General features: G+C 40.4%; 1 protein-coding gene across 2 annotated transcripts in view; it reads left to right on the plus strand.

The window, feature by feature from the left end:
* Positions 1 to 1,067: 1,067 nt before the first annotated feature.
* The window catches only part of TACC2 (transforming acidic coiled-coil containing protein 2), a 154,419-nt gene continuing 128,992 nt past the window's right edge, over positions 1,068 to 26,494 (plus strand). For both annotated transcript variants that reach the window (XM_087725921.1, XM_087725922.1), the window contains exon 1: positions 1,068 to 3,415. In XM_087725921.1, coding sequence (XP_087582047.1) covers positions 1,122 to 3,415 — 2,294 coding nt within the window. In that variant the 5' untranslated portion in view covers positions 1,068 to 1,121. The remainder of the gene's footprint in view (positions 3,416 to 26,494) is intronic.

Below are 26,494 nucleotides of genomic sequence, written 5' to 3' on the forward strand. Positions count from 1 at the left end.
AATGCGAAACAGGGATGAAAAAACAAGAAGCTGACAGAACTTTGGCACAAGAAATCCATATAAAATTGGACTCCACACAGCAAGTGCAGCTGGAACAAGCAAGTGAAGAAAATGACCCTAATATAAAACATGATTATTCTGGCAATCCTTTAGTATCAGCTGTTGGAGCAGAAATCAGTCCCCAGCCACTAAAGTTTGGAGACTTAGGCGATAATAGCATAAGGGCAAACAATTCTCCATTCATGAGCGATGATTGCAAGGAATTTTTGGAAACTCATCCCAAAGAGACTGTGGAAAATCCACAGACATTGGGCATTTTAATAACATCTCCCGAAATGCAGTCAAATGAAAGCTCAAAGGTCACGGCAAGTGAAGATGAACAGTGTGTTTCAAACCCAGAAGATAAAGATCTGGATCACGATGGTCTTCAGACATTTGCGAATTCCCAAGGACAGACCTCTAACCAGACATCTCCCGAAAGGTTACAATCATTGGAATTAAATCATTTCTGTGGCCATGGGGAGGTTGATAAAAGTGAACTACAACAAACTGGAGACAATCTACACAAGCTCCGGACAGTACTTGGTGGCCCAGAGACAAAATCAACTAATCTATCCGATGACATTGCATCTTCAACACCTATTTCTGAATTTGTGGGGAACACCTCACAAAACAACAACCTGAGAAATGCAATTAACCCACCGGAGGAAGAAAGTTGCCTTAGCAAAGAAACCTTAAACAATGTAAAGCAAGACGTTTCTAATTCTCTCTTTTCAGGTGGTGTTTTTGAAGGACCAAGCCAGAGTGGTGCATTTCCTGAAAACTCTATTACAGTTAAACGGTTGGATGGTTTAGGCGAACTTTCAGACAGCAAATGTGCAAGCAATATGGACATTACAGAGTTTATTTCAGCGATACAGAAAACTGAACAGGCGCAAACCCTGCAGGAGAGTTTAATCTGTGTAGGTGACAGTGGGACTGATGTTAACTTACCAAGCAAAGAAGCAGAATTGAGTGAACAAAGTTTACACACAGAGATAGAAGAACACCTGAGTTTAGCAAATGATGAGCAAGTGACTTGCAAAGTAGACTTAGCTTTCCTGCCTTCTGAAAACACAAGAATGGATGAACATCCTCCTGGATTACCTAATAGCCCAGAAGTTCCTTTGAGTGATGCTTGGCATAAAACATGTCCCATTGAAAAGACTGACAGCGTACATGTTAGCTCTCAAGCAGAACCAACGCCTCTTTCAACGTTGGCATTTCTACATAATGGGCCTAGCCAAGTAAACTCCCAATCTACAGGCTTTATGTATCATAGCCCTGAAGGTGAATTTCAAAAAAGTGAGCCAGAAGCTGTGGCATGTCAAGATGTCTTCGACACCACTCCCAGTCTGCAGACTGCTGGTGCTACACACGTTGACTTAGGTGATGCTTTTGAGGAGAACAACACAACTGATCAAAGGAAACCAGAAGTAATGAATTTAGATTATATTCCTTCAGAAGCTGTCCCAGGAAAAGAATCTTACATTCCAGGCCAAGAGTCTGAGATCAGGCAATGGGAAAGAAATTTGTCACCCTTTAATTTCAAGAAGTTGCAGGATGAGATCTCGGCAATTAAGCTAAAAGGGGATAAAAGTGATGTACATTTTAAAGCCCAGCAGCTTAACAGCTCAGCAGAATCTCCATTCAGCCCTTCAAGTTTAGAAAGGAAGCTTTTGGACCTTTCAACGCTCGATAAGCAAGCAAATTGTAAGGAGGACATGGCAACAAATATAAGTTGTGAAGATAACAAGCACGGTGAGATTGAAGAAGAAAGGAAATGTGACTTGATAGAGAAATTCAACCTTCCCAAGATGGAAGGAGATGTTCCCAGGCAGCCTGTAGCAATATCTGAAAAAGATCCAGAAATTTCATCTTCCAAGGCATTCAGCATTGAGTTTTTTGATTTCAGGAAACACATTAGCAAAATATTTGAACAGGTAGCACCAAATGTTGTGCCTGCCAACTTGCCTAACCTTGCCACTGAGCAGCGTCCAAGTGAGAAGATCAGTCCAGAGGGTAAAGAAACAAAAGTTAAGCAAGGTCTGGCAGATGTTGAAAAAAGCAGTGCAGATGTAGATCCCGAGAATGACTGGAAAACAAACCAGCGCACATTGCCTTTGGAGACCGAAGTCTGTAATAAAGCCACTGAAGAGAAAACAGCTCAGGAACAAGAATTCACAGGAATGCTGGCAAACAGTCAGGGGAAAGATTTGCCAAGTGCCTTTTCAGAAAAGATCCCTATCGACAAATATTGCTTAACCGAAAACTGTCTTACAACTTCCCCCAAGTTATTTAAGGTGGATGGTTTAAGCAGGCATGAAATAAATGCGGAGATTAATGATCACCTTTGCTCTTTAAGCAGTGATACTGCTGAGAACGAACTTTGCACAGAAAAAGTGGAATTTCCATCTAGAAGTTTAGGAAACCAAGAAATGGAGAACCAACTTTGCATAGAAAAAGTAGAATTTCCATCTAGAAGTTCCGGAAACCAAGAAACGGAGAATCTGCCATCTTCTCCTAAAAACAAAGAGGCTTTAATAATCCCTGCCTCTACAGGCGTTGTTCCAGATTTTGAGGCCACACCTGCTGCTACTGAAGTAAAAGAAGGTAATTTAATTAGTCTGTGTAACTTTGAAACAGATGAACCTAAAGAACAGTTAACGTATGACGGGAATAAAAACATCGACAAGGGGAATGGTGACAATACAGACTTAGCCAAGATTTCAACATTGCCATTTCTTACAGATGATCTGGATGCTCATAAAGAACAAACAGATCAGTCCAAGATATTGTTTGATGAAAATCCTAATTTTTTCAATCAGCATACATTACAAAATACAGCTGTTACAGTACTGGATACCATAGACAGTAATAACTGGTTGCAAAAGTCCATAGAGGAAGAGAAGAGACAGGACACAGCAGAACATAAGCTAATTACTTATTTTAAAAATGAAGTAAGTCCTGATCACTCACCAGACGAGTCCAAATTGGGATCCAACAGTGTTCAAGAGAGTTGTATAGAAAAGACAAATGACATCAATTTGAGCACAGCAGAAGGACCAGGTTTTTCTGCTGATGTCCCTAAAGCAGATACTACAATCATGCTAATTACCAACAACTGTGAAGCAGTTTTGCAAGCCAGCAGAGACATTCAAAAGCCTGATGTAAAGAGGCATTCAGAAACCCTCCAAGGAATGGAACAAACTAGACGTACAGATGTGGAAATGGCTTCTTTAAATGAAGCCAAAGAAGAACCTGCAAGTTTTCAAGATATCCAGGAAATAATACCAATTATTTCACATTCTGAATTGGAGCAAAGCTTTCCCGGTTTACTTGAAAACATGGCGAGGGAAGAATTACCCCCTGAAAGGTATTTAATTTAAAATTAACTGTACAAATAATTCAGCGTATTGATGGTTAATCAAGATAGCAATTAGGGAGGACAAATTAAGCAATTTTTAAAATTACATTGAATTCCGTTTAGAATGGTTTATCTTGCAGCAGGGACAACCTACTTAGGAAGAACCCCTTAATTCTTCACCTGGAAATACTGGATTTTAAGGAAGTAATGACACTTTTTACAGCCTGAGAGTTATACAAATGTCATGTTGTTGTTTTTTTTTTCTAATGCTAACACTTAGGCTACAATTCAATATACACTTTCCAAAGCTTCTCTGTACAACCACTTTTGTGGAATGATTAAGGCAACAGGTTAGAAACTGAGAGACCGTGTGTTCTAGTTACACCTTGGGCACAAAGCCAGTTGGATGAACTTGGTTCAGTTTCTTTCTCTCAGCTCTAGAAAAGAGGCAATGGCAAATCACTTTTGAAAGAGAGAGAGAGGGGGGGGGGAGAGGGAGAGAGAGAGAGAGAGAGCGAGCGAGCCCTCTCTAAGCGGTTTACAGAGTCAGCATATCGCCCCCACAGTCTGGGTCCTCATTTTACCCACTTCGGAAGGATGGAAGGCTGAGCCGGTGAGATTAGAACCGCTGAACTGCAGATAACAGTCAGCTGAAGTGGCCTGCAGTACTGCACTCTAACCACTGTGCCACCTTGGCTCTTATTAAAATCTGCAAGATTCAATTCTGAGTTAGGAAATTTAAGCAGCAGCTAAGCAATCTTCAGATAGATCTACATGGTTATATTGTTCACTAAGCCCATAATTTAACTGTGATAAAAAATATAGTGTGCCCTTGTGCTTTCTTCTTCTTTCAAAGAAGAAGCTGTCACCCCTTCACGAGGAAGAAGGGAATCACTTTTGGTTTTTGGTTCATTAAGAGAAATTATGTGTTTTGATGCATCTGATTGACTTTAGAACGTGTTCGTTTCAGAGGTGTGTGAAGTATTCAGCTATCTTTGATTTCTTCACTATATTATTAATAGAGACGAATTTCCTTTTGAATACTGCCATCCATTTTATATCTTCTCAGAGGGTTTGGGTTAGATAAAGCATAATATAATTTTGTACCTGTGACAAACAAGGTAGTGTCTTGAGCAGCTGTTGGTTTATAACTCCATTGCTTCATACGTGCATAAGCTTGAAGAATTTCTTATCACCTGTTTCTCATGTCTGAGTATTTATCCCAAGTGGCTGCAGCTGCTGTCTTTTACGGAACTGTAAACTTTATTTAGCAGCATGCCTGCAGATAAATACATCTTGCACACATGGAATAATGTGAAAAACAAATTCCAGAACTTGGGGCTTTCCAGGATGATTAGCAGAATGTGTATAGACTTGTTTATTATATGACTATAATTAAAGGAGGAAGAAAATGAATATATATTAAACTTTCCTATCAGACTTCATAGAGCTCACTTTAAGAATGTGCACACAACGTCAGAGAGACAGCATTGTTGCAAAGTTGTACGATATGTAGACTTTTTTTGAATTTTTCATCTCCTTCTTGATGCTATTGAATTCCTCTGGAGTCCATTTAAGCTCACGCCGACTGCTTCAGTGACTCCAACCAGCCACCTCATTCTCTGTCGTCCCTTTCTTCTTTTCCCCTCAATCTTTCCCAGCATTAGGATCTTCTCCAGTGAGTCATTCCTTCTCATTAGGTGGAACTATGCAGCAAGCCAAATCCACAGGAAAAATTGAGCATCTTTGACTACACTCAAGATCAGGGACGTGCAGTCACTAGAGGCAAGGGAGGCGGGGCCTCACCAGTCTCCTCAGGGAAAGGAAATGATTTTAAATAATTTTCTTAAAATAATTAAAGCCAGGGTAGTTGCTACCAGATTTCAAGTCACAGTGGCTTGGTGTCTGCTCTCAGTATTAACTAGGAGGAGGCCAGAGAACTAGGGGCCTCTTTTGCATAAGGAATTTTTCGCCTTTTAAGAGTTAAGCAAGGGTTAACAAGCGAAGAATTTCTTATGCAAATGAGGCACGTATTCTCTCGCCTCCTGTAGAGGGCATTTTTAGAGGCTTTTTAGAGTTCTCTGGGAGCAACTAGCTCAGTCTGACTTCAGAGCTCTGGCTTTTCAAGAGGAAAGGGCAGGGAAAAGCAGAGTTGAAATCGTCTCTGCAACAGCTGGAAAAGGTGCGTGTGTGGGGAGGGGGGAGGAATGCAAAAAGTTTGATCGGAAGGCAACAGGGAAAGGGGGGGTATGGCAGAGGAGCTGCTTTCAAGCCTTTGGAAAATATATCCAATCCAACTTCTGTGTTTGTGTTTGAGAGTGAGTGAATGAGAGAAGGATCGAAGTTCTCTGTGTGCGTGTGTCTGTTTTTAGAGAGGGGGAGGGAGGGAGAGAGGGAGGAAGGAGGGGGAGGGAGAAGAAAAAGAACGGGAAAACTTATTTTGCAAGGGGGAAAAATGCTGTCGCTTTAAATCGGAACTGAGCATGCCTGGCTGTGGAATTCTGGGAGTTGAAGTCCACAAGTCTAAAAACAGCCTCACCGGGGCTAAAGCTGACCGCACGTCACTGCTCAAGTTAGCATTTCCCCAAACAAAGTTGGTACACAATTTAGTATTCTTATGGATTTGTAGCTTTTGCTGAAGCAGTAAGTGATAGCTGTGGCTAGGAGGGCCTTCATTGAGATTTGTCTTATGTGCCAAGTGCATCCATTCCTGGACCGAGAGGACTAGTTTACAATCATTCACACTCTGGTTATTTTTGTTTAGACTATTATAATGTGCTCTACATGGCACTGCTTTTGAAGACCATCTGTATATTCCAACTGGTTAAGAAATCCAGAAGTGCACACAGTTCTGAGCAGGGACGTGCAGTCAGGGGAGGCAGGGCCTCACCACTGTCATCGTGAAAAGAAAAAAAATTAAAAGGAAAGAGGCTGAGCTAGTTGCTGCCAGAGTCACAGTGGATGACTTTGCTTAGTGATTAACTGTTTAAAAAAGCCTCTAAAAAAGCGCCCTCTACAGGAGGAGGCAGGAGAACCACGTGCCTCATTTAGTCTGACTTTATGATCACTCGAGCAGAGTTAAGCAAGGGTTAAAAGCCAAAACCTTCCTTATGTAGATGAGGCACTTGGTTCTCTTGCCTCCTCCTGTAGAGGGCGTTTATTTTAAGAGGATTTTTTAAACAGTTAAGCAGAGTCATCCATTGGGGACTCTGGCAGCAGCTAATCCAGCCTGACCTTGGCAGCTCTTGCCTTTTTCCTTTTACATTTTTACATTTTCATCATGGCAGACAAGAGCAGAGTTGAAATCCTCTGTGAAAAATCTGGAAAAGGTATGTGGGTCGGAGGGAGGGGGAGGAATTCAAATTTAATGTAATTTGTAAGTAATTGTATTATTGTAAGTAATTTTGTGTGTGTGTGTGTGTGTGTGTGTGTGTGTGTTTTACCCGCCTCTGCTGGCACGTGGGATGGCACTTTTTTTAAATGTTTCGGGACCATTCCCATAAATAAACGCATTTATTGGGCAGTAGGAAATCCCTCAGCTGGGAAGTGTCTGAGTTGAATTTGGCAACCCAAAACTGTTAAAGCGAGGAGGCTGACCATTCAGCATGCATGTTTATAATCATTTTCCGTTTCCTGTCTAAGGGGAACCACTTTAAGTGTGGGGTGTCTTCATTAATATAATCTGCCCCTTTCTCCTTCTGATGCTGTTTTGTAGGAGAGGGGAGAAAGTTGGGTTCTCCCTTGGTGTGGTACAGCCCTTACGAAAGCCTTGCCGCTGTGTCCGTCATAGAGGCGTACCGCATCTATGGCGGACACAGTGCTGGGGCTTTCGGACGCCCCACCGCTGTGTCCGACATAGAGGTGTCCCGCTTCTATGGCGGACACAGCGCCGGACGCCTCTATGTTGGACACAGTGGTGGGGTGTCCGAAAGCCCTGGTGCTGTGCCCGCCATAGATGCGGGACGCCTCTATGACAGACACAGTGGCGGGGCGTCCGAAAGCCCCGGCGCTGTGTCCGCCATAGATGTGGGTCGCCTCTATGTCGGACACAGTGGCGGGGCGTCCAAACACCCTGCCGCTGTGTCCGACATAGGGCGGCTTTTGCCCTCTTGCCTCACCAGCCATAAACCTCACCGCACATCACTGGTTCTGAGTGTTCCACAGTTTGCCCATATTACAATGCCGGTGTGTAAACTGCACTGGCTTCCAGTTTTTTTCTGAGCGTAGTTCAAGATACTGGTTAACACACTTAAAGCTGAATGGCACAGGGCCAGGTTATTTGCAAGACTGCTTCTCCCAAAAAGTATATGCCCATTCCATCAAATCTGATTAAGTGAGTGCACTCTAGATCCATCCTTTAAATACTGCCACTTTATGGGACATAGGAAATATGCTTTCTCCATGGCAGTGCAGGAATATATGTTTCCTGAGATCTGGGAGCCCCCTCCCCTTGATTTTTGGAAGGCCCCTAAGAGCTGACTTTTCCTTTAAAAGTTGGGTTACTGTACAATTAGCAATAGCAATAGCAATAGCAGTAGACTTATATACCGCTTCATAGGCCTTTCAGGCCTCTCTAAGCGGTTTACAGAGAGTCAGCATATTGCCCCCAACAATCTGGGTCCTCATTTTACCCACCTCGGAAGGATGGAAGGCTGAGTCAACCCTGAGCCGGTGAGATTTGAACCGCTGACCTGCTGATCTAGCAGTAGCCTGCAGTGCTGCATTTAACCACTGCGCCACCTTGGCTCTTGAATATGATGCCTTCTTTTGAATGCCAAGAATTCTTGTTGTGGTTTTTATTTTTTTTATTGTTGTTTTGCGAGGATCATAGTCTTGCATGTAAGATATCGCGAGGAGGGAAATATAATTATTTCAAATAAACAAATAAAATAAATGCAACCTAATGTTATTAGTGGTTTCAGCATAAAAACCAGAACTAATTCCTTTCCCAAACACGATTCACAGAATCTCTTAGCAAGCTTTATTAAAAGGGATAGTGTTACAAGAGTTCCAGAGACTGAACTATTTCCCAGCATACAACTGCATCTGTCCCAACACACGTTAGGAGACAGTAATTTTCTTTTTTACTGTCTTTCTGAGAAGTGGGATGTCTTCTCACTAATAAGGATTGATTTTACCACATCTATGATGAGCAAAATTATTTTTATCTTTTGGAACTGTATATTATTGTGGGAAGTTATCATCCAGCCCTCTCCCAGTAAAATGAAATATCCTAGGAAATATTGAAAAGGCAGAATATTTATCTGGATGTGAAAAGAAAGAAACATGTTTTAAAAGACAGAATAGTTGCCTGTAGTTTTCTGCCCATCCCCAGTTAATGGGCCATTGAGATGGCCAGGCTAGCCCACTTTACATAATAAAGACTTCACCAGCAGCTACAGAAAGGCATGATAATATACTCAACTGACCACAAGGCATCTGAGAACTCATCACAGCCTAGAGAGTAGCCCCCTGCATGGCACCATGGGAGTCTGACAACCAATCAGAATACATTTCTTACACAGGAACAGGAAACAGAGAGGTGGGACTGAGCAGGTTATAAAAAGCCTAGCAAGCCCCTCCCTCAGCCCTTCTCTTCTTCTCCACCAACATTGAAGCATGTGATCACCTTTTCTGTTCATGGCTCAAGCCATGTGGCCCTGTCTAACAATAAACCATCTTTCCAAGCAGCCTCCATGTCTCCAGTGTCTTCTTCCCCACTTGGAGCTGAACCCAGAAAGACATTTCTTTCAACATTATCAAAGCTTGTTTCTGGCTGAGCCTTACAAGGAAACTAAACATTTATGAAAGGATTTCTACAACCTGTTTATAATCAAATAGGAAGAGAGCAAAATATACACGTTTTAGAAAGGAGTTTCATGAATTTGAGCCTCCTTGTAAAATGTTTCCATGTGAAATTGCACCCATTAACAGAAAATAAATGTACTTCTAGCTATTTTGCAGAAGCCAGTGTGTCAGATAAAAAATTTCCAATGTAATAGTCAATGTTAACTACGTATTGTCTTGCATAAGACACAAAATTTAATAAGCAGAACAAATACTATTTGCAATGATCAGTATCTAAAAGATCTTGGTTAATAAAAAGTACTTAAAATCGGACCCCAGGAGATAATTTTAAATGAAGATTTCCAAATTTAACAGGCCATATCTTTGATTACTTCCAATGATGGTGATTTCAGCAAATTTCTCAGGATGGTATTAGGTGGTTTTTAAGAAACATAATACTAGACTGACCAGTGATGTGCAGTCAGGGGAGGCAGGGCCTCACCACTGTCATCATGAAAAGAAAAGAAAAATTAAAAGGAAAAAGGCTGAGGTAGTTGCTGCCAGAGTCACAGTGGATGACTCTGCTTAGTGCTTAACTGTTTAAAAAAGCCTCTTAAAAATGCCCTCTACAGGAGGAGGCAGGAGAACCACGTGCCTCATTTAGTCTATCTTTATGATCACTCAAGCAGAGTTAAACAAGGGTTAAAAGCCGAAAAATTCCGTATGTAGATGAGGCACGTGGTTCTCTCGCCTCCTCCTGTAGAGGGCACTTTTTAAGAGGCTTTTTTAAACAGTTAAGCAGAGTCATCCATTGGGGACTCTGGCAGCACCTAACCCAGCCTGACCTCAGCAGCTCTTGCCTTTTTCCTTTTACATTTTTACATTTTCATCATGGCAGACAAGAGCAGAGTTGAAATCCTCTGTGAAATAGCTGCAAAAGGTATGTGGGTCGGAGAGAGGGGGAGGAATTCAAAATTAATGTAATTTGTAAGTAATTGTATTATTGTAAGTAATGTGTGTGTATGTGTGTGTCTGTGTTTTACACACCTCTGCTGGCGTGCGGGCTGGCACTTTTTTATGTCGGACATAGCAGCAGGGCTTTTGGACGTAGCGGGACGCCTCTATGTCAGACACAGCCGTGGGGCTTTTGGACACCCTGGCACTGTGTCCGCCATAGAGGTGGGACACCTCTATATTGGACACAGCCGCGAGACTTTCGGATGCCCCAGCGCTGTGTCCGCCACAGAGGCGGGATGCCTCTATGTCGGACACAGCCGCAGGGCGTCTGAAAGCCCTGGCAGTGTGTCCACCACAGAGGCGGGACGCCTCTATGGCGGACACAGCCACGGGGTGTCCGAAAGCCCCGCGGCTGTGTCCGACATAGAGGCATCCCTCTATGGCAGACACAGTGCCAGTGCGTCCGAAAGAAATTAGACAATCATTTGTCTGATATGGTATAAGGTTTCCTGCCTGAGCAGGACAAGAAGACCTTCAAGGTCCCTTCCAACTCTGTTATTCTATTAGTCGTGAGGCAAGATGATGCAGAGTAATGAAAGGAACAGGAATAACCAATAGCTTGGAGTACGGCCATTTAGTGATTTGTTTGTGAATCAATTTGTATTTTAAGAGATATTTTCACAGCTTTAAAACAATGTGGACAATGCCTTTAATTTCTTTTATTTCCTTTCGGTGCCTCTTTTAAGATGTAGTTATTTGCCAAAAGTTGTAATTTTGTACATGCTTAGAGCTTGGGATAATCTAAGGACATAGCATCCTTCTGGTCTCTTAGTGTTGCGCCGTCATACCCCCCCCCCCAAAATGTCATTTGATATTCCACATATAGCAATAGCAATAGTTAGGCTTATATACCGCTTCATAGGGCTTTCAGCCCTCTCTAAGCGGTTTACAGAGTCAGCATATTGCCCCCAACAACAATCTGGGTCCTCATTTTACCCACCTCGGAAGGATGGAAGCCTGAGTCAACCCTGAGCTGGTGAGATTTGAGCAGCCGAACTGCTGAACTGCACTCAGCTGAAGTAGCCTGCAGTGCTGCCTTTAACCACTGCGCCACCTCAGCTCTTTTATCTTATTTGGATATAAAATAAATAATATCAGTGAGTTATGGAATAACAGTTCTTGTACTGCTTGAATCTGCATTTGCCGTTGATATAAAAAAGTCTATACATCCCTGTTAAAATGCCAGGTGTTTGCGATGTAAAAAAAATCAGATCAAGATAAATCACTTCGGAATATTTTCCACCTTTAATATAACACATATAATGCAATTGAAAAAACAAACTGAAATCTTTTAAGGGGAAAAATAAAAAAGTACAAAAATGTGGTATAGACTTTTTATATTTAATGTATAGCAACAAGATAGAAATTTTCTATATGTTATTTTTTATTATTGTTTTAGTTGTCTAGGTAGCTAGTAGCCATCATTTGCAAATAATTATTTCAGTTTTTTGCTTTGTTCTCCAGTCATGTTTTAATCTGCTTTTTATTAATTTGCTTTTTTTGGTGGCGTATCTAAAGCTTATTGTAGGTGAACAAATCTTGGTCTTTTTTCCCCTTTGATCATTTTTTCATGTTTCTTCAAACAATCATGAGATATGTGGGAAAGTACTTTTCATAAATTTTGGCTAGATGTGGTACATTTACTGATGTTATGTTTTTGAAGTGAATTTCACTTTTATTATTTTCTTCTGTGAGTTTTTACATACATGTGATAAGATTTATACTGAATCCTCAGTGTATGGTCGGATAATAGATACAACTGAAAATTCCAACACAACTTGTTTTTGAAGATAGTGATGTTAATATCAACAAAAGCATGATGTCAATTGTAAATGGTTATAAATAGAAACTCATTATGGAAATGAGACTTCAATACAATTAACCCTTCAGTTCTATGTGTGCCTGCTCAATGGGACTTACGTCAGTGCACAATATACTATTTTGTCTCTTCTTCTTGCATGTAGACATTCTTCATTTTAACATGGAGTTTCTAGTTGTTACTCCTTCCCACAATTATATGAGCATTAACACTTCCACAAACATCAAACTAATGCAGAGTACTCACAGAGTACTCACAGAGCCAAGGTGGCGCAGTGGTTAAATGCAGCACTGCAGGCTACTTCAGCTGACTGCAGTTCTGCAGTTCGGCTGTTCAAATCTCACCGGCTCAGGGTTGACTCAGCCTTCCATCCTTCCGAGGTGGGTAAAATGAGGACCCGGATTGTTGTTGGGGGCGATATGCTGACTCTGTAAACCGCTTAGAGAGGGCTGAAAGCCCTATGAAGCGGTATAGAAGTCTAACTGCTATTGCTATTGCTATTTTATAACTTCATCATGAAATAATCCAGCTGGCACAAGTGATATTGGTATGGTGCCTCCTATTAAATTGCTTCCCCTCTATACATGTGATATACCATCTTCTCAGTAACATATTTTTCAAGTTTCAAACAGTTAATCATTATACAAGGTATGAGGAATTCATTATTGTGATAAGAGTGTGAGGCATTCACTCTTGCTAGAAATGCCATGGCTAAGAATAGCTCCTAAAGTATGCATTAAAAACTACATTTGTTTCTGAAAGTATTAGCCAGATAATTAGCCAGGCTGGTAAGTCAGTTATAAATCTCACAGCTGTTATTACAAACAATTTTTTTTATTAATATAAAAGATTAATAACTACCACTGATTTTCAGGTGTGATTTCTCCCAAATTAGGCATGACTAGCTGAGAGTATGTTAACAGCTGTGATAGGTCCTAACATGCCTTGATTAATCTCAGAAAAATTAAGACTAACCCTGGCTGATAAATGGATGGGTGCAATTAGAATCTCAGGACTTGGGGGAAATTGAAAATATCTAAGAAAGTAACATTGGCAAAGAATTTCCATGTTGTAACTATAAAACCCACACTCTGATGTATTATTTATTTATTTATTTATTTATTTATTTATTTATTTATTTATTTATTTATTTATTTATTTATTTATTTATTTGACTTATTTACCGCTTCATAGGGCTGTCAGCCCTCTCTAAGTGGTTTACAAATTTTTTAGCAAATTCAGTCAGCAACTTGCCCCCACAGTCCGGGTCCTCATTTCACCCACCTCGGAAGGATGGAAGGCTGAGTCAACCTTGAGCCGGTGAGATTTGAACCGCTGAACTGCAGATCACAGTCAGCTAAAGTGGCCTGCAGTACTGCACTCTAACCACTGCGCCACCTCGGCTCAGAATAAAGCTCAATTCAAGGGAAACTTTCCCATTTTTAAGGAGGAATACATGGGACATAGACAGGATGATGTCAGGATGATACAATAGGCCAAGAGTGTCAAACTCATGGCATCACATTGTTATGTGATGTATCGTGACTTTCTCCCCTTTACTAAACGCGATGGGCGTGGCCAGTGCATGACGCATTCAGCCCTGTTACCCCTGTAGTAGGCCATGTTACATTTTATTCCAAGCAAGATAATTTATCAAATGTTAATTAAAAAAAAAGTATGTTTGCTGTCTGAACAAAAATGCTGAAGTCACTTATATTTCTGAAGGATTCCTGTCGGAATTACTAAATCTGCACAGCTAAGCTTCCCAATACTCTTGTCTGTTCAGCTGGAGAATTTTTAGCCCTTCCATTAAGAGATACTTCCTTCACCCCAGACCTAAAAAAATAGATAAGTACAACAGAATTTCCTACTTCAAAGTCTGAATATAAAGATCTTAGTAATGTGATACCAATCCTGAAACCCAAAGGGTAATTACTGAACTGTGCATAAGTCTTGCATATGGAAGAAGTTTCAATGAAAAGTTTCTTAGAAAATAATTGAAGTCAAATTTCTAGAAATTATATGGAAAAGAGGATAGATTTAAAAAAAAAACAGGGCCCAGAGTTACCAGCTAACTAAAGCAAATTACTTATTACCTGCCTTGCTTCAGCACCTGTTCAGAGGTTGTAAAGAGAATAACTGGAGTATCAGTTCCTGATTGAGGGCCGAGGTGGTGCAGTGGTTAGGGTGCAGTACTGCAGGCCACTTCAGCTGATTGTTATCTGCAGTTCAGCGGTTCTAATCTCACCGGCTCAAGGTTGACTCAGCCTTCCATCCTTCCGAGGTGGGTGAAATGAGGAACCAGACTGTGGGGCGATATGCTGACTCTGTAAACCGCTTAGAGAGGGCTGAAAGCCCTATGAAGCGGTATATAAGTCTAACTGCTATTGCTATTGCTATTGGATGATCTTGTTTTGCTCCTTTTTTTAGTTCTTTTTGAGCATTTATCTCTAGGATGTGTAAACCAGCTTCTGAGAGATATGCTAAGTCTAGCAAGCAAGTCAGAGATTACTTAATACCTGAACCTACTTCATAATTAATTCATGGTTGATGATAAAAGTCCAAACTAATTTTCACTTGGACAATTACATAAAGCAGGAGTGTGTAGGAGAGGCTTTGGGGGAAAATCATCAATTCACTGCTGTCATCATGAGATTAATTTTCCAGATGCTTTAGATAGCACCATTGTGCTTTACTAAAAACTAAGGGTTTGTGGTAAAAAGCCTTTTTTTTTTTACTCAGCCACATGTAGATGATATTCTAAATTCAGCCATAAAAACACCTTGGTCTTGGTTCAAGATCAACAGACCGACTAAACTTGATAATGAGCCACTTTTAGACTGCATTTTTAAATTTGGGTATTGCTCATTTTTATTTGTTTTTTTTTAAAAAAAATATAGATTAAAAGAAACAATATTGAAATGGACAGATAAATCAGGAAAGAACAAAACTGAGTTTTGCCTTTATTTATTGTATCCTCATTATTCTTTTAAAATGTTATTAAGCATTTTTCTTTGTTTTATATCACAATTTTTATTTTTACAACATTTCGGTACCAGTATACCTCATATGTACATATAGATTGTTGTTTTTTTCTCTTCCCTTTTTATATACATACATATTCCTTTATAACTACTAACTAGAAGTTAGCAACATACTCAACATACTAATAAATAGTATCCTATCCTCATTATTCTATATAGTAACAATGTTTATAGCAAATGAAAAATGTTATGAATACCTTACAATATAAATTTGCTAATATAAATAAAACAGATGAATAGTCAATGGCTACATTACTTCTGGAAAGGTAAAATGTGTAGTTGGCCTATAATCCTTATACTCCTATAATGCATGCATGCATGCATGCATGCATGCATTCATACATACATACATACATCATATATGTGGATGTGTGTGTGTGTATGCATGTATGATTAGGTTAAGGAAGAACAACAGTGCTACTATTTACAAAACAACACTGTGTTGTAGTATAGGAAAGTTGTATGTTTTATTTGGTTTGACACTATGGGGACAATGTGATTCAGAACAGATTTTATTTTACCTGGAGCGAAAGAGATTGCTAAGAATTTTTTCCATTCAAATTCAGATTTTCTATAGAACTTTGTCCCTCTAAGGATAATATTGTGGCAGCCTTTTCAGAAAGAAAAATTAGTCTTCATTTAAAAATATTAGGATAAGGTGGCATATTGAATTTGGTAATCAACAGATCTTTTTTCAAATCAGAGTCATTTTTTAAAAATTCTGATGAAAGCATTTGGGGAACAAGGGCATATACAATGTTGTCATTTGTTCCATTTCACTGTTCTGCTTCTTTTACATAGCTCCTGACAAGAAATATCATATGCCGAAAACAGCATACTTCATTCCTTATGAATTTTTTTCCTTTGGCTAAATCCTTTTTTGGAGCATTGTGTAACATCTGGCAGGCATGCGTGTTTCCTTTCTATTAGTGCTTCAAAGTTTATCATATTCTGGCTCCAAACAACAAATTACAGACATTGATAAACACAACATTTAAAGGGACATAGCTCAAAATTCTTACTTTTACCTAATAATGGACTAGCTTGCCTACAAATCTTTATCCATTCTGGTGAAAAACAAATTTATACCCACAGATCGCCCACTCTGCCGCTACAGGAGTCCTCAACTTATGATCACAGTTGAGTCCAAAATTTCTGTTGCTAACAGTAAGACATGTGTTAAGTGAGTTTTGCCCCATTTTACAACTTTTCTTGTCATAGTTGTTAAATGAATCGTGCAGTTGTTAGCAACATGTTTGTTAAATGTCAACGGCTTCCCCATTGATTTTGCTTGTCAGGTCACAAAAGGGGATCACATGATCCCAGGATACTGTAACCCTCAAGAGTCTGTTGCCAAGCAACATAATTCTGATCAAGTGACCATATGGATGCTGCAATGGTCCCAAGTGTGGAAAAACAGCTGTTGAAAGAAATGTCCTTCTGGGTTCGGCTCCAAGTGGGGAAGAAGACACTGGAGACATGGAGGCTGCTTGGAAAGATGGTTTATTGTTGGACAGGGCCACATGGCTTGAGCCATGAACAGAAAAGGTGATCACATGCTTCAATGTTGGTGGAGAAGAAGAGAAGGGCTGAGGGAGGGGCTTGCTAGGCTTTTTATACCCTGTTTAGTCCCACCTCTCTGTTTCCCGTTCCTGTGTAAGAAATGTATTCTGATTGGTTGTCAGACTCCCATGGTGCCATGCAGGGGGCTACTCTCTAGGCTGTGATGAGTTCTCAGATGCCTTGTGGTCAGTTGAGTATATTATCATGCCTTTCGTAGCTGCTGGTGAAGTCTTTATTATGTAAAGTGGGCTAGCCTGGCCATCTCAATGGCCCATTAACTGGGGATGGGCAGGAAGCTACAGGCAACTATTCTGTCTTTTAAAACATGTTTCTTTCTTTTCACATCCAGAGAAATATTCTGCCTTTTCAATATTTCCTAGGATATTTTTTCGGGGAGAGGGCTGGATGATAACTTCCCACACAGCCTTAAGTCACTTATTTCAACGCTGTTGTAACTTTGGTCACGAAATAAACAAATGAAAGCGGAGGACTATGAGCTGAGGTGGCGCAGTGGTTAAATTCAGCACTGCAGTTCAGCAGTTTGGCTGTTCAAATCCCACCAGGCTCAAGGTTGACTCAGCCTTCCATCCTTCCGAGGTGGGTAAAATGAGGACCCAGATTGTTGTTGGGGGCAATATGCTGACTCTGTAAACCGCTTAGAGAGGGCTGAAAGCCCTATGAAGCGGTATATAAGCCTAACTATTGCTAAATTGCTATTTCAGTATTAGACCTGCTAACAGTATTTTAAGTCCAGAGGGATATTCTTAAGAGGCTATAAAAATATACCCCAAAGTGCCTGGGAATCCTGGCAATTACAAAACTATATGGTGGACATCAGAGAATTAAGACTTTTGAATAGACATTTGCAGGATTCCACTGTACGCATTTTTTTTGTTTTTCCATCTACACTTAATGGCAGCGGAGGTGGTTAAATGCAGCACTGCAGTTCAGCAGTTTGGCTGTTCAAATCCCACCAGGCTCAAGGTTGACTCAGCCTTCCATCCTTCCGAGGTGGGTAAAATGAGGACCCAGATTGTTGTTGGGGGCAATATGCTGACTCTGTAAACCGCTTAGAGAGGGCTGAAAGCCCTATGAAGCGGTATATAAGTCTAACTGCTATTGCTATCCATGAGCTGCGCGTTAGAAAAGTGATTTTAAAACAACAACCTCAAACACACATTCCAATATGTTCAGGGCGTAGGAGAATCGCTGGAGCCAAGCCTGCTTAACACAACACCCCCCCCCCCAACACACACACTTTAACAAGTTGTTGTGATCTTTTTTTTCTTTCCTTGCGTTCATTTCCAAGGCTGGGCGGATACGGCGGAAGCCTTGAAACGAAAGCTTGAGAGAGAGGAAAGGGTCTGGCTTGGGATCTTTACAAAAAATAAAAGTTTCTTTGGCGTCGAGCGGGAAGCGTTTCCCCACCAGCTGAAAAGAGAAGCGATCGTGACTCAAAAAGTCCTGGAAAGCATCTCCGCTAAAGGGCTGCTCGGAGAGAGAAAGGAATGAGAACGCGCCCCGGCCACCACGTGTTTGTTTTTCCTGGCGTCCACACGCGCTGCTGTCGCGGGCAGAAGGGAGAGAACCGCAGGCACTTCTAGAGCAGTGTTTCTCAACCTTGTCAACTTGAAGATGTCTGGACTTCAACTCCCAGAATTCCCCAGCCAGCATTCGCTGGCTGGGGAATTCTGGGAGTTGAAGTCCAGACATCTTCAACTTGCCAAGGTTGAGAAACACTGCTCTACAACAATGCTGGGGAATTCTGGGAGTTGAAGTCCAGACATCTTCAAGTTGCCAAGGTTGGGAAACACTGCTCTAGAGAAACCATCGGGACTTCGGTGCGTTTCCCCTCCACCCACCCCACAAGGGAAGGCTGCCGCGGCGGGCGGGAGGCGTGCCGACATTCCAGCGACCCGGGAGCAGCTCCGGATGCCTGGCGAACCGGCTGCCCGGTTGCTAGTCCTCCGTTTTCCCATGCGGGGCGGAGCGTCTCAAGTTGGGCTCCTCCACTAGGACCTTCCTCCCACTCCCTCCTTTCTTAATAGCCACTGGCCTTTTGTGTGGTTGAACCGTCCTACTGGTAACAGCTTCCCGGATAGTGGCGAGGAGATAGGCGACGCAACCCGCGAATTGTGATTTCCCACCGGTTTGTAAAATCTTAAGTTGTGGATTCGGGGTGGAGGTGCCAAAAAAGGCGGCGTGGGTCTGTTTTGATTGCTGTCTGTCACTGTGCGCTGATGTATTTATTCCAACTGCGTGGATAAGTTCTGATTCTTAAGATTTTTTACCTTTTAGAGCTGAGGATGAGCCAACAGAGAACTTTTTTTTTGCCTCCTTCCTTTTGACTCTGGCGGGGTGTGTGTGAATGCTTTGAATCCAGGGCTGGAAGGAGCGAAGGGCTTTTTAAATAATGGGGTGGCCTTTTAAGTGGCTTCTTCTACTACATTTTCCTCCTTCCTTGTGTGACTCATTCTCTGTTACATGTGTTAAACCGGGGACTGTGTTTAGGTGCTCTTTTAAAGAAGAGGAAGAAAAAGTTACAAATTAAAGGAATGCAAATTGTATCTTTCTTTTCTGGTCACCGAAGACAAAAGTTGTACACACGCGGCTTGAAAATACGCCTGAATGTTTCTGACTCGTTGGATGTGTTGATCAGTTGCATGGAAACCTAAGAGGCATTATACAGGCAAACTTCTGGCTTGGCTTTTTATAAGCTATAAATTGGCAGCTTTACAGTTAGGGTACAAGGGAAGACAAGTGCTTCACTCTTTGATTTTAAACAGGCATTCTTGACATGTACACCGATTGCTGTTGATTGTAGTGATTGCAGAATAAATGTTTATTTAGGAGGAGTTTAGTTATGAGTTAAGCTCATAACTTATCAGGTAAGTTACATTGTCATCACAAGGAGTAAAAATCCAGATTTAGTCCTGTTGATTTTTTCACACTTTGAAACTTTAAAAAAAAAACACATGTTAGAGTTTCTTCTATAAATTTTACAGTTTCTTCTACAAGGAGAAGTAAAATGCTTTGCCTTTAAAATGAAAGGGTTTATGATATATGTTGTGTTATTCATAGGTATAATTTATTGATAGGGTTGTTGGTCACTGTAGTGTGTTAACCTGGGTGATTTTTATATAGGTGTATTCAAAATTGTGTTATATTATGCAGTGTTGATTTTTTTTGGTAAAAGGTTTTTATTTTCCATTTTTTCATTTTCATACACTCACATATATACTGTGCATAGCCGGGGCCATACAACATTAAACAATAATCGCAGCAATTCCTCTTGTCAACAATACCCCCCAAAATAGAAACCCAATATACCTCTTCCACTCTCTGTACACCTCTTTCTTCCACCCCCCTCCAACTTTCTATCTTCCCTCCATCATCCCCCTCTACCCTACTTCCCCTCCCCCTCTACCACTCCTCTCTCCCGATCCACTCTCTCCCTTCCTTCTCACCCTCCCTCCCATCCTCTCTCCCGCCCTCTCTACCCATCTTTCTTCTATCCCACTCCTCCTCCCCTTGGTGTATTTCTACTATATGTCGATGTACTTAACTTATCCTATTTTTACAGAGAAATTAAAGAAAAACAGTATACATGTGAAGTCGCATTACATTGAAATCTAACACATCGTATCTAACCTAGTATATATCCCTCCCTCCCCCCACCCTCGCTCCTCCCCGCAGTGTTGATTTTGATGCTTACATATCATTGGTGCTGTAATTCTGTGCATATTTGGAAGCTTATTAAACTCGGTAGGACTAACTTCAGCATAAACTTGACTCTAAGGCAATTTCTCTATTGAGATCATAGAGCCTTCTTTGTATTATCCTGTACATTTATATTTCACGTAATTTCAAAGATTTGAGCCTTGAAGATGAAAACGCACTAATAAGTCTTATTCAGTTGCCTTTGTGCACCTGCTGTCTTGTTGTGATGTCATGGGTTTGAATTGTTTGGGGTGATCAGATTTATTTGGACTTCCTGTTAATTCCAAAGGGGATCCCTGTATATTTGCCTTTCAGACATCCTGTAAGATTTGAGATGAAGTGAAAAAGGGCACCGAGTGTATTCTGTGGGAATTGAACCAAAACTCCAACAGGGAGTTTTGAACCAACTGTAATTAAAATACCAAGCTGGCCTTACTTTCAATTATTCCGAATGTGTTGTCTGGCTCTTGACATCAGCTACTTCTATTAAATGTGGGCTTTTCTGATTTGTTGATACAGTTTCAGCATTGTATTCTTCTTTTCCACCTTCATCCTTTCCCCCTTTTGGTTTTGAGGAACAAGGTTAAACAACATAAACATTTGTAATGCTGATGTGCAGTGCTGAATTTATTGAAGATGTTAAAAGTGAAATACGTATATCAGATGAAGTTCTTTCAGTTATAGGATATTATGGGTTCAAATCAAAACAATGTGAATTAACACCTCGCTGTTTTGGTGTACTTGTTTCTCTGAGTTGAGAAGCTAAGAAAGCTCTTGTGGCTTTTCCTTGATGTCTCTCAACCACGTTCTCCAGAACTGTAGAAATACTAGGCTGGGAATTATAATCTTATCTTAACCTTCCCCAAAAACCCACATGGATTAAATAAGGCTGTTTCAGGCTAATCTCACCAATAATTCAAATATCTTCCCCCCCCCCCCATCAAGGAAGATTGGTTTGCATAGGCTGTGTAAGCTCCAACATATGGGTGTTATTCTGTAACCATATGTCTCTCTTACATTTAGTGATTCACTTGGGATATTTCTTCCTTGTCAGCTGAATGAAAAAGATGTGTACAAGGAATAGGTATAGGAGGGATGGAGTTGTAGCCCCCAGATACAGTTTTCTGCATAATCTCATCACCTGGCAAGACTTTTGCAAAGGCTGCCAACTGTCATGAAATTCCATTTTCATCTGCAGATACATTAATTGACAGACTGTTCTCTTAGTGAAATCCAACACCCTCCCCCCCCAATGCTTATGTGGGTGGTGGGGATTGGTGATGTCATCCCTTCAGGATAGGCTAGTTTAAGAAATAGATGCAGGAGGATACTCTTTATTATTGTGGTGTAGACTAAGAAAATGTCGAAAGCTTGGAATTCCTCACTGCTCTGTGTTGTGCCAAATAAAATCAAGGTGGAGTTATTCTGAGTTCCTTTCTAACCTTTTCTAGTTTCTTGCAAATGTATTACCTTTTTTTCCTTTCTCAATGGTTCATTATCTCTTCTCTCTTCCTAGATATTAATTCTTTCAGAGATGAATAGGACAGCACACTATGTTCCTATAAGGTTGCATTCAATAATCAGTCTTACTAGGGTTCTGCTTTGCCTTTTTAATATTAACTCTAGAATCATGTATTAAAAAATAGCAATCCCTTGTTGAGGACAACATGTTTGTTGTAGTTAAAATGAAGCCTCGGATGTTAAAATGTGTTAAAATAACAATAGTGTAAATTTAAAAATGGAAAAACAACAACTCATTTTTGTTTTCTTGAGGAAGAAAACCAGCCTGGATTAATTGCTTGAACTCAAATATTGGACATATGCATATTGATTATTTGATTAACAACAACTATTGATTCTAGGAATTGTTTTTGTTATTATGTTTTGAATTAATATAACATGACCACTGTTTATGCAATAGTCTATGGCTGAGCCGAGGTGGCGCAGTGGTTAAATGCAGCACTGCAGGCTACTTCAGCTGACTGCAGTTCTGCAGTTCGGCTGTTCAAATCTCACTGGCTCAAGGTTGACTCAGCCTTCCATCCTTCCGAGGTGGGTAAAATGAGGACTGTTGTTGGGGGCAATATGCTGACTCTGTAAACCGCTTAGAGAGGGCTGAAAGCCCTATGAGGCGGTATATAAGTCTAACTGCTATTGCTATTGCTATTTTATAACTTCATCATGAAATAATCCAGCTGGCACAAGTGATATTGGTATGGTGCCTTCAATTAAATTGCTTCCCCTCTATACATGTGATATACCATCTTCTCAGTAACATATTTTTCAAGTTTCAAACAGTTAATCATTATACAAGGTATGAGGAATTCATTATCTATATGCTGCACCTATAGAGGATGAATGTACTCTTAATTTTCCAGTTTTCTATTTGTAGACTATACATGTTTTTTGTAAGCCTATTCGCTGTGCATTTTATTAAACTGATGAGAAATAGAAATCTTTTTCAGGATGACATTGCTGTAAACTACACTTGTTGTCCTGTACTGTTTCCTTGTGTACAGATTTGGTTGGCAAAAATTTTATTAGCATACAGAGACAGCCAGAGATTTCTCAAATGCTCCTTAAGGATGATGCCTGCACTACAAAAACACTTCTTATGTTTCTTACGTTGTACACTGAATTTTGACAGTGCTATTTTTTCACATAATAACCCATAGGGTATTATTTGAATGCATTGGTATAAGCATTATATTTTTGACTAGACACTTTTGTGAATTGTAGTGAATAGGTTTGATTATATAGCAGTAGACTTATATACCGCTTCATAGGCCTTTCAGGCCTCTCTAAGCGGTTTACAGAGAATCAGCATATTGCCCCCAACAATCTGGGTCCTCATTTTACCCACCTCGGAAGGATGGAAGGCTGAGTCAACCCTGAGCCGGTGAGATTTGAACCGCTGACCTGCTGATCTAGCAGTAGCCTGCAGTGCTGCATTTAACCACTGCGCCACCTTGGCTCTTGTATATTATGCTTTGTATATTATGAAAACACACATATAGGAGAAATTAAGAAAACTGATGTTTTTCTTGGCTTTTCTGAATAGTTTCAGAATTAAAATATTGAGACACGTTTTCTTTAAAAATTATCTAAACTCTGAAGTGTGTACTCGATTATTTCATCTGCTATACTAGGCTATGCTAAAAGTTTACAGAATTGGGATAGATTGCTATTAGTTTTCTAATAGCTAAGTGGGAAAAAAAAGAGACCTGTTTTTTTTTTCAACTTCATGTTCTCCAAATGCATTAATATTAATTTTCATTATCCATAAGTCAGTGTGGAATTGTAATTGAACATATTCAAAAGTTCTAGATCAGGGGTGTAAAACTTGTGACGATACATTGTCATCATGTGATATTTCACAATTTCCCCCCCCCCCCTTTGCTAAAATGGGGGTGGGCATGGCCAGAGCGTGATGTGTCCAGCCTGCTAGTTTAACACCCCTGTTCTAGATTATACAAGATAGTTTTTTAAAAATACATTTTACATACTCTGTCTATTTACATGGGCATCAGAGTTAAATTAGGATACCTGCATATTTTAAATAACTATGTATAAACTGATGAGAATTAACTACATACTCTTTCTCAGGCTTTTCTTCAAATTCTCTAAAACATTCTCATAATATGAAAAAAAAATCATGATTTCCAAATTATAGGTCAAAGTTCATACTATGCGCTAAGCTAAAATTGAACAAAGCATATATGAAAATGACTTAAATGTAATTTTTACTCCAAATTACTTTTTGATAACCATTTCCCTTGTCTGAACCTACATGTATCCATGAGGCAGATTTTCTGCAATAGAGGGTCTTGTTTTTATCCTGTTTTTTAGATATGCTAGGTTAAACAGCAGAGTCCTCACATATTATTAGTTTTCCTTTGTTGGCTGAGAATACATCATAGAACATGATTAACATTTTCATATGGCTGAGATTTTTTTAAGGAAAAAGGGGGAATTATAAACTATCTTTTAGAAAAGCTTGTTTAGTATCACTGACTGAGGCACTTCTCATTAGAAAAAAGAAATTATGTAAATTCTATTCAATAATGGGCCTAATTACCTTGCAAGTAGTGAACTGCTCTCCTAAGAAATGTTTAAGAAAGAGATTAAAGCAGCCATTGTTTTGATCTACTCTACTTTCTAAATACTTTGTATCTAACAGACGTGACCTTATACTGTATGTCCTACATGCCATTTCCAGGTTTTTATTAATCGTCTAAGAATTCTTGGAACTATAAATTCTAGTATCGAGTTCAAGTATTTATAAAATACTACATTGCAAGGAACAGTAGAACAAGGGTGATGACAAGTTTCTTCGTTTGTAGTTTCTGTATATGTGTTTGTGTGTGTTTTAGCATTTTAAGTTCAAGGGTTTGAGACGATTATTACTTAGTTCAAGGGTTTCAGATGATTATCAATTATTTAATCCAGGAATCTACAGCAGTGGTTCTCTCCGCAGACCCGTGAGGTCGTCACGCTGTTATCGCTGGGAGTCCACAAAGGCTTGGAGAAATGTTATGATTTAAATCTTAAGTCTTGGGAGTCTTGGCCATGGTTCATGGCCATAAATTGCAATAGCAATAGCAGTTAGACTTATATACCGCTTCATAGGGCTTTCAGCCCTTTCTAAGCGGTTTACAGAGTCAGCATATTGCCCCCAACAACAATCCGGGTCCTCATTTCACCTACCTCGGAAGGATGGAAGGCTGAGTCAACCTTGAGCCGGTGAGATTTGAACCGCTAAACTGCAGATAACAGTCAGCTGAAGTGGCCTGCAGTACTGCACCCTAACCACTGCGCCACCTCGGCTCTTCTAAGGCAGTGGTCCCCAACCTTTTTATCGCCGTGGACCAGTCAGCCTTTGATAATTTTACCGTGGCCTGCTGAGCGCAGGCAGGGGTGGGGGGCGTTGTTCGCGACGACACATTGATTGTTTATATATCAGATTGTTTTGATTAAACTTCCCTGGAGCCTTTGCGCACGGCCCAGGAGCCTTTGCGCTGCAGCGATCATGGCCCCCGGTCGCTGCGCGGCCCAGTGCCAGGTACTCCACGGCCCGGCACCGGTCCGCGGACCGGGGGTTGGGGACCACTGTTCTAAGGTATTTAAAGGTGGCCCATGGTGAGCAAAAAGTTGAGAACACTGATCTACAGGACACTCAAAAACATGTTGTTCACGAGGAGAGAAATCAATAAAATATCAAAAGTAAATGTTACCACAGTAAAAAGTTCACAGTAAAAATGAAAATATGCAAAGTGGGTCTTTAAAAAGAAAAAAAGAATCAAGCTTACTGTCTTGGCAGCTAAAAATTCAACACCCAAAGCAGCATCACACACCATCATATGTTTTGTCTGTCAGTAAAGCACTGAAGAAAAATTATATGTAGTTTAGTCTGTTCTTGGTTTAGACTCTTAACAGATGTTTCAGGGTGGTTCAGTTATAGCCTATGAAGGGATCCAGTTTTCCAGAGTTTAGTTTGGAATCCAAATCTCCTTTGTTTGAACACTATTATTTCAATGAATCAAAAAAATATATATGAGTACTTCGCCTCCCCATTTCCAAGTTGTTTTAGTTACTGTACTCAGTATATAGTGATATAAATTTTGTTTTGCATTTTCCAAATCAAGAATATCAGCATTTTGTTTAAAAAAAAAAAAGTTAAGGAAGAGAACTTGGTGAAAATTGAGCCGAGGTGGCGCAGTGGTTAGGGTGCAGTACTGCAGGCCACTTCAGCTGACTGTTATCTGCAGTTCAGCGGTTCAAATCTCACCGGCTCAAGGTTGACTCAGCCTTCCATCCTTCCGAGGTGGGTGAAATGAGGACCCAGACTGTGGGGGGCGATATGCTGACTCTGTAAACCGCTTAGAGAGGGGCTGAAAGCCCTATGAAGCGGTATATAAGCCTAACTGCTATTGCTATTGCTAAAATTAAGGAATTTTATAAGATTACTATTTTTACCTCTCTAACCATGTGCTCACTGTATTACTTGGATGAGTCTCCTCCTCACTATTACTTAGTTTGCTTTGATCTTCTAAATTTAATCTGCATTCTCCTCGCCTTTGCTGATATTTCTTTTTAAGCCTTAGATGGCAGAGATATGAATGAAGAAGACAACTGTTT

This window comes from Thamnophis sirtalis, unplaced genomic scaffold (assembly GCF_051295495.1).
Source record: "Thamnophis sirtalis isolate CommonGarterSnake01/CBP01778 unplaced genomic scaffold, rThaSir2_p1.2 scaffold_11, whole genome shotgun sequence".
Lineage (NCBI taxonomy): Eukaryota > Metazoa > Chordata > Lepidosauria > Squamata > Natricidae > Thamnophis > Thamnophis sirtalis.